Source organism: Micropterus dolomieu, linkage group LG12 (genome assembly GCF_021292245.1).
Source record: "Micropterus dolomieu isolate WLL.071019.BEF.003 ecotype Adirondacks linkage group LG12, ASM2129224v1, whole genome shotgun sequence".
Lineage (NCBI taxonomy): Eukaryota > Metazoa > Chordata > Actinopteri > Centrarchiformes > Centrarchidae > Micropterus > Micropterus dolomieu.
In genome coordinates, this window is record NC_060161.1 from 26,260,419 (window position 1) to 26,268,167 (window position 7,749).

Genomic DNA, 7,749 nt, shown 5'->3' on the forward strand with positions numbered 1-7,749 from the left:
TTGGTGGGGGTGTTGTTGTAGCTGGTGTAGTGGTTATTGTGGTTGGTAGGGTAGTTGTTGAGGGAATGGTAGTTGTGCTTTGTGTGGTTGTTGTAGCTGGTGCAGTGGTGGTTTCTGTGGTTGGTAAGGTAGTTGTTGAGGGAATGGTGGTTGTAATTGGTGGGGTTGTTGTAATTGGTGTAGTGGTGGGTATTGTAGTTGGTGGGGTAGTTGTTGAGGGAATGGTGGTTGTAGTTGGTGGGGGTGTTGTTGTAATTGGTGTAGTCATGGTAATTGCGGTTGGTGGGGTAGTTGTTAATGGAATGGTAGTCATGCTTTGTGTGGTTGTTGTAGCTGGTGTAGTGGTTATTGTGGTTGGTAGGGTAGTTGTTGAGGGAATGGTAGTTGTGCTTTGTGTGGTTATTGTAGCTGGTGCAGTGGTGGTTTCTGTGGTTGGTAAGGTAGTTGTTGAGGGAATGGTGGTTGTAATTGGTGGGGTTGTTGTAATTGGTGTAGTGGTGGGTATTGTAGTTGGTGGGGTAGTTGTTGAGGGAATGGTGGTCGTGTTTTGTTGGATGGTTGTAGATGGTGTAGTGGTGGTTATTGTGGTTGGTAGGGTAGTTGTTGAGGGAAAGGTAGTTGGGCTTTGTGTGGTTGTTGTAGCTGGTGTAGTGGTGGTTTCTGTGGACGGTAGGGTAGTCTTTGAGGGAATGGTGGTTGTAATTGGTGGTGTTGTTGTAATTGGTGTAGCGGTGGTTATTGTAATTTGTGGGGAAGTTGTTGACGGAATGGTGGTTGTGGTTGGTGGGGTAGTTGTTGACGGAATGGTGGTCGTGATTTGTGTGGTTGTTGTGGTTGGTGTAGTGATGGTTATTGCGGTTGGTGGGGTAGTTGTTAATGGAATGGTAGTCGTGCTTTGTGTGGTTGTTGTAGCCGGTGTAGTGGTGGTTATTGTGGTTGGTAGGGTAGTTGTTGAGGGAATGGTATTTGTGCTTTGTGTGGTTGTTGTATCTGGTGCAGTGGTGGTTTCTGTGGTTGGTAGGGTAGTTGTTGAGGGAATGGTGGTTGTAATTGGTGGGGTTGTTGTAATTGGTGAAGTGATGGTTATTACGGTTGGTGGGGCAGTTTTTAAGGGAATGGTAGTCGTGCTTTGTGTGATTGTTTTAGCTGGTGTAGTGGGGGTTATTGTAATTGGTGGGGTAGTTGTTAAGGGAATGGTGGATATTGTTGGTGGGGTTGTTGTAGTTTTTATAGTGGTGGTTGTTGTAGGTACTGGTGTAGATGTTGGGTCTGTAAACAGAAATGAACATTAAAGACTACAAGTGAACTTCATAATCTAGGAAATATACAATGGATTGTAAAAGCCATTAATGGTTCTACTTACCGCTTCGAACACTCACAATGACACATCGTACCTCCGAGTGATACTTGACAGAACTGTGGAAATCAATATGGTAGCTGATGAAGTATATTCATATATTTAAACATAGAAAGTATGTCTTGCTCAAGGAGGACTTTTTCCTTAACTCTGCACAAATATAAGTGTCACATATGTAAATTTCCTCACATATTATTATAAACACTTGTACACACGTGTACAGACATGTATGCAGTCCATGTCTATACATACAGTTCTCAGCAAGGCATTACTTAGTGATGCCTGGTGCACACTAGAGGATTTTCAAATTTTAAGCGATTATAAAAATGTGGGTACCAATGACATTTGAACCAATGACAGATTTTTTGTATTTTAATCTTAAAAACAGACACAGATCAGACGATTCAATCAAGATGCAGGACCACACACTTGGCATTTAGAGAAAAATGTGAAATTAAGAAATGAAAAAGTCAATGATGCTACTCCCTTAACTAATAGCATTCCCCATCCTCTGTTAAGATAATTTAGGAAACCATATATTTCCAAAACTCCTTTCTTTCTTTCATTTCATATATGCAATATTGACTGACAGACCTTTGTCATAAGAAACACAGTTTATAGTTTTTATTTTTCTTCTACAGTTTCCATATTATCTTGCTTTAGGGTAATGTTCATGGATAAAGTGACTGACTTGGAAACGGCCTGGACAACAAAACAGATGGGGTGGCTTTCTCCATTTTGGTTTTCAGACGGCGTCCAACTCAGGATGAACTGTCCATCTCCCAATGTAGTCTGGATTGTGTTGTACGGCCCACTAAAAAGCAGCTCAGAAATTCTTTAACAAACATGAGAACAAAAGGCGTGGAAAGTTAAATAAGCATTTCCAAAACCTCTATGCCTACAACTTTAAAAAGTCTTGAACAGAACCATAACAGTTCCAGAATACATTCGTGCATCTGAAAACCATTGCGGAATAAAAGAACATTTATGTGGGTAAGTGTTTCTTATCTTATTGGAGAAGGTTCTGAAGGACATCATTAACCCATGGTATTTTTATATATAAAGGTTTTTTTCACTTACATGGAGATATTTGCTTCTGCTTTAAAGCTGATTTTCAGGGTCTGATTGACAGTGGCGTAAAGCTGAGCTCTGTTGTCTGGGGTTGGAGGTAGAAACTTGGGCAGATAAAGTCCCTCTGTGCAGGATGGCACCACAGGATCCACTGGAACAGTAGAAAGAGCAAAGATTTAATCCACACTGAAGTTTTCTGAGGATTGTAATACCTGTTGGTCCCTCCATCCATCAGTCCGTCCATCATCTACCAATCTCTTAAAAAAAAAGAAAGAAACCCTGCTGGGTACAATATATTTGCTACAATCCCCTCCAGTACAGCAGGTGGCAAAATGTAGAACATTAGCTATAAACATTTATCAATTGCTCAATACCCGCCAATAAAACGACGAGAAGAAGAAGAGTGGTCGCAGAAGAACAGCAGCGGAAGGATTGGAAAGATGGATGAACGTGAGAGGGATCTCACGAAATGGGAGGGATTTCTCTTTCTCACCCTACTCCTCCCATTTATTTTCACAATCACGCTCTTCTACAAATTGTTTTACTTAGCCAGTAACCTCTCAAAATCCTAACTGAAGCATAATGTGTTTTATTGTGATCTTGTTCTTGTCATAAAAATTAAAAAGTAACCCTACAGTACATTATGATACATTTAAAAATTCTTAAAAAAGTCATATTATGCTTGTCAGCTTTTTCCCTTTCCTTTACTGTATTTTCTTTTTTGTGCATGTAATAGGTTGGAAAAGTGAAATACCCCAAAGTCCACCATAAAGGGAGCTACCATCTCCCACAGAAAATACTGCTCCTAAACTGCCTGACAAAGCTCGATTGTACTCCAGCCTTTACGTCCATAACCCCTCTGTGTCACTTTTAACAAGCGTCCTAATGCTCGCTCGCGGCTAGTGTGGCACGTCCTCAAAAACACTGGTGGGGAAAGACACTGAGCTGCAGCGCACACAGTGACAATATACACGCTGCCTCCCCTCAATCTCCCCCTCCCCCCCTCCCTACCGAACGATAGACACCAGTGCACAGTTAAATCGTGAAAGATAAATTTGTTACAAATTAATAACTTGCCACATCATCATCACAAAACCTACACCTGCATCCGTCACCATTGCTGCTTGATTTTATCTACATCTCTGTGGTTCTGTGTTGATTAACAAATGTGCTAATCAACAAAATTTTAACAAAATTTCAAAACATCTTTTTATTTTGGTATACTATTACACTATACATGTTTTTATATAATTTATAGCCACAGTACATCAGTAAGTCAACGTTTATACCCTTCTATTAAAATCAAGCTGAAGTATATGTAATTTCTATTTACTCATGCTTTTTAGGATAAATTTCCTGTTTGAAGCACCCGCCCCCCCAACCCCATGTGATGACACATTAATTTTGTCATGTGATTCTAGTCATGTCCATTCACAGCAAGGTTTTGGCATCAATACCTTTGACTTGGAGAAGGGGGCAGAAGTAAAAGGTCATTCACTTATGCTGTCCTAATATACCTTAAATCACCAATTAGTGATCTATACATAATCTTATTGAAGTAGGCTAATACATACATAAACATGTAAGTGCTAAATTTATATGCCCTTTTGTGTTTAAATACCAGTCTTACCAATGAAAACAAACTGGACAGGTAGTTTGCTTATAGCGTTGTTGGTAGTTATCGTCGTCTGCACCCCGTTAGTTTGAGTCAGGGTGATAGGTTTCCTGGGAAAATCCTCCATGACTAGCTGTACGGCGTATGAACCTTGACTACTGCTACTGGTGGGGCTGAATGACAAAGTACAAGACTGCAAGAGGACGAAAAGGGAAAGAGGTCAAACTAACTAAAACAAATTAATAATAATGAAATGAAAATAGTGGTAATAAGGTACATTTAAACACATAAATTCACATTGAATGGTGAAATTCCTAAGAGGAGTTTATATTTAACACATGTTTAAGATATAGGCCTACACATTAATAAATGAAAGATAAAAAGTTTATCTTTATATGAGCGCCATCAAATACACCTACTACTCCTGTGAAGTCAGCTAATTGCATGAACTGTGTTTGCTTCTGTCGGATTACGGGGGTGTTGTTGGGAAGTCGATGAAATGCATGACAATGTGCGGAGCTTCAGCCTAAGTGCTATAATTGTTTCCATGACTATTCAGCTTATTGATGGTTGTGACGGCCAAAATCATCAGCATTGCTACGTTTGTCCTGTGTCAAAGAAAGCTTCATCGAACCTTCAATTTAATTGAAAACACATTAGGCCTACTGTGTAAAGTCAGTGGTGAGATGACGTCCCTCACCAACTCCCTGACAAAGATTATGCCTGCGCTGTCCGACCCCGTCTTATTAACTGGGCATCGTCAAATAATTCAGTAATTCTTCCTCTCCTGAAAGATTCGCGCAGGTTTCTGTCTCCACAGCGCCATCACAAGCCCCTTCTGGCAGCTCCTAACCACTTGAGAGACCTCTGGAGCTGTCTTAAATAACTGGGAGAGAATAGGTGCGTTTGCCTACTTTATGCGGCACTGGGCAGCGCTGGTTAGAAATTGTGTCCGACTTTCACCGGCGCTGCAAAACGTCCCCGTGTCCTGCAGCTGCAGGAGCCGAGTCCGGCGGCCGCAGTTGCTTTTCCCCGGCTGCACCAAATTGGAACCACACTTTTGCCTGGTCAGTCATTGATCTCAGCTCGCACAGATAGAATGTGTCCGACTTGACGGCGCCGTTTTTTTTCCTGCCCCTGCAGTCAACTGCAGCTCACGTTAGACTATCAAGTCGGTGTAAGTCAGTCGACATAAGTCAGCCACCGTCATCTCTTAAGTGATTCTTAGCTTTGAGAAATTTGATAACTTGCTTTTATTCTTAAGTTTAAAAGTAGGAGTAAATTAAATGAATTCTCAGCACTTAAGACTAAAATGACACTTTGAGAAGCTTGATAAAAACTGGCCCAGACCTATAAGTTTCCTTCGCTCTCTTCCCCATGCCTGCTAACAGATGTGTGTGTTTCACACTCACAGAAACATCTTATTGCAATGCTTACTTAATTTACTAACATTTAGCATTATTTACAGATTATGTGTGGTCTCCATTTTTGTCAAGTTGTGACAATGATTTAAAGAAGTGTTACTGTGGACTCTGGCGACTCACTGGTGAGAGGTTGAGAACAGACGGTGGTGTGCAGTCGTAACACTCTGACAGTGCTGTGTTTGCGAATCTGCATTTAACTTCATCTCCATCAGGGTCAAACGCCAACAGGTTGAAATCTCTATGACAGTTCGAAGGAACTCTGAGAGAGAGAGAGAGAGAGAGAGAGAGAGAGAGAGAGAGAGAGAGAGAGAAATTGGTAATTTTGGCATTGTTCAACCCACTGCATTAGTTTCCATGTTTCCATGAGCCAGTTAGCCAACATAGCTGTGCCAAACTAAATTTTGGATTCTCTTGTCCACAAAGAGGTATTTTTTAAATACACTTTACACTTATACACTTAAAAGACACTTAGTCTGGTGTATTTTTAAAAAATGTGTGTTTAACTCTATAAAATAAAACAAATCAGTTAGAATTTCAAATGTTGGAGTTGCAGATTCAGAGTTGAACTCAAGGGCCTGTGTCCACCAAAGCGTTTTTTACCAGCTGAAAACGCCTAGCTGGGTACTGCTAGTGTGTGTTTTGGAGACACAGTGTTTTTTCGAGATGCTGTGGTTGCTATGATACATAATTTCCATGGAGGCGATGTGCTGCAACTAGGGTAGCCTACTTAATTTTTAAAATGTGACCACAAAGTACGTATAGGCTTAATTGCTCTGTACGCGGATTCATGAGATGTGCTCGGTGTGGTGTTTGTCCCGCCCCTCCTGCGCTGTGATTGGACGGCTGGGTAAAAAGTGACAGCGAGGAGCGCTCAGCGCCCAGCGCGGAAAAGACGCTCAGTGCCTCGTCACGCTCCTGGCATTTTTACCAGCTCGGAAAAACGCGGCGCTCCCATTGCAATGAATTGAAAAAAGACGCTGGCGTCAGACACTATAGGCCTGATTTACTAAAGGTTTGATGAGTAAAAAACTTGATATCACCAGCAAATTAGCTTGTAAACTGATCTACTAACGGTGTGCACGCAGCGTGACGTCTTTCAAAAGCACCTGTTGTTCCTTTAGTACTTTTGCCTTAATGAATATGCAATTTGGGGCGTAACATGCAAATACATTTATTTACTACACGCAATGTAATCTACCAAGCCTAAACGCAATTTCATGTGAGTGCAACAGCCTCTGTATTTCATAGCTACGTTTGACAGAAAGGTGCAAACCGCCAAGTGTAACATAGAGATGGCTTCTGTTATTGTTGCCAGAAGGAGACACAGCCGTAATGAAAGAAAACGTAGAGAAATTAACAATATTTGATATTATTATTGTATAGCTAATATATAGAAATAATACATTTTATTTTATTTATTCGACGAACTATATGAATAGAGATTTTTTGTATTTTCCTTTAGCTTTGGCAATACAGTTACCAGCTGCAGTAGTACACGGATCACGCGTAAAATTCATCCAGCCAGAGGGAACGATCACCAACTGTTCACAGCGCGCCGATCGTAATATAGCGACGCAACCCATTGTAGGTATCGGAGAGGGTGTGTACAGGGACAGGAGATCTCGGAGCGACCGGGCACTGTGCGGACGGTCGGTGATTGTTCCCTCTGGCTGGATGAAGCACGATCTGCTGGCATTTCCTCGTGTCTGGGTCATTCCAACATACTGTGTCTGTTTCTGCTGGGGTTTCCCAAAGCAGTTTTCCAGGTGTGCTGTCCCAAGTAGTTAGTGCAATCTCAGGCAGGATGGCAGGTACACACGATTTCCACATACTCGGGACGCACTGAACGAAACAAACCAAGGTTTTTACGCTGTGGCTGCTTTCCCTCCCGACTCTCCATGGCGGAAACCATTAAAACACGCAAAACCCTCATTTAAATACTCCCACCTCCATTGTGTGCTCCTGTTGTCATCTACGCAATAATTCTTAGTAAATCATGACAGGTACTAAAATTGCAATATTTTAGAATGCACACGCAATTTAGCACTCTTTATTCGGGATGTTAGTAAATCTATGTAAGGTACTGAAGGTGCTAATCATATAGTGATTTCAAAATGTGACACACAAAAGTGTTTAAAAACATAAGGTATACACAGAGGAAGCTTACCTCACATCTGGCAGTATGGTGGTCTGGGGTGATCCATTGGCCTGGCTGGTGTCCGAACGGTTCCTCAGCTCAACCAGAGTCAGGGCTCTCCATGATATGATGTCATTTATATTAG

The 7,749-nt window shown here is 41.5% G+C and overlaps 1 protein-coding gene across 1 annotated transcript in view; it reads right to left on the bottom strand.

Moving 5' to 3' along the window:
* Positions 1-6,083, bottom strand: part of LOC123979872 (mucin-2-like) — a 6,335-nt gene extending 252 nt beyond the window's left edge. The window contains exons 1-7 of the mRNA XM_046063980.1: positions 6,068-6,083; positions 5,588-5,726; positions 4,059-4,236; positions 2,438-2,579; positions 2,049-2,192; positions 1,364-1,416; positions 23-1,269 (exon numbers count right to left, since the gene is read on the bottom strand). Of these exons, the coding sequence (XP_045919936.1) occupies positions 23-1,269; positions 1,364-1,416; positions 2,049-2,192; positions 2,438-2,579; positions 4,059-4,170 (1,698 nt within the window). The 5' untranslated portion in view covers positions 4,171-4,236; positions 5,588-5,726; positions 6,068-6,083. The remainder of the gene's footprint in view (positions 1-22; positions 1,270-1,363; positions 1,417-2,048; positions 2,193-2,437; positions 2,580-4,058; positions 4,237-5,587; positions 5,727-6,067) is intronic.
* Between the last annotated feature and the right edge of the window lie 1,666 nt (positions 6,084-7,749).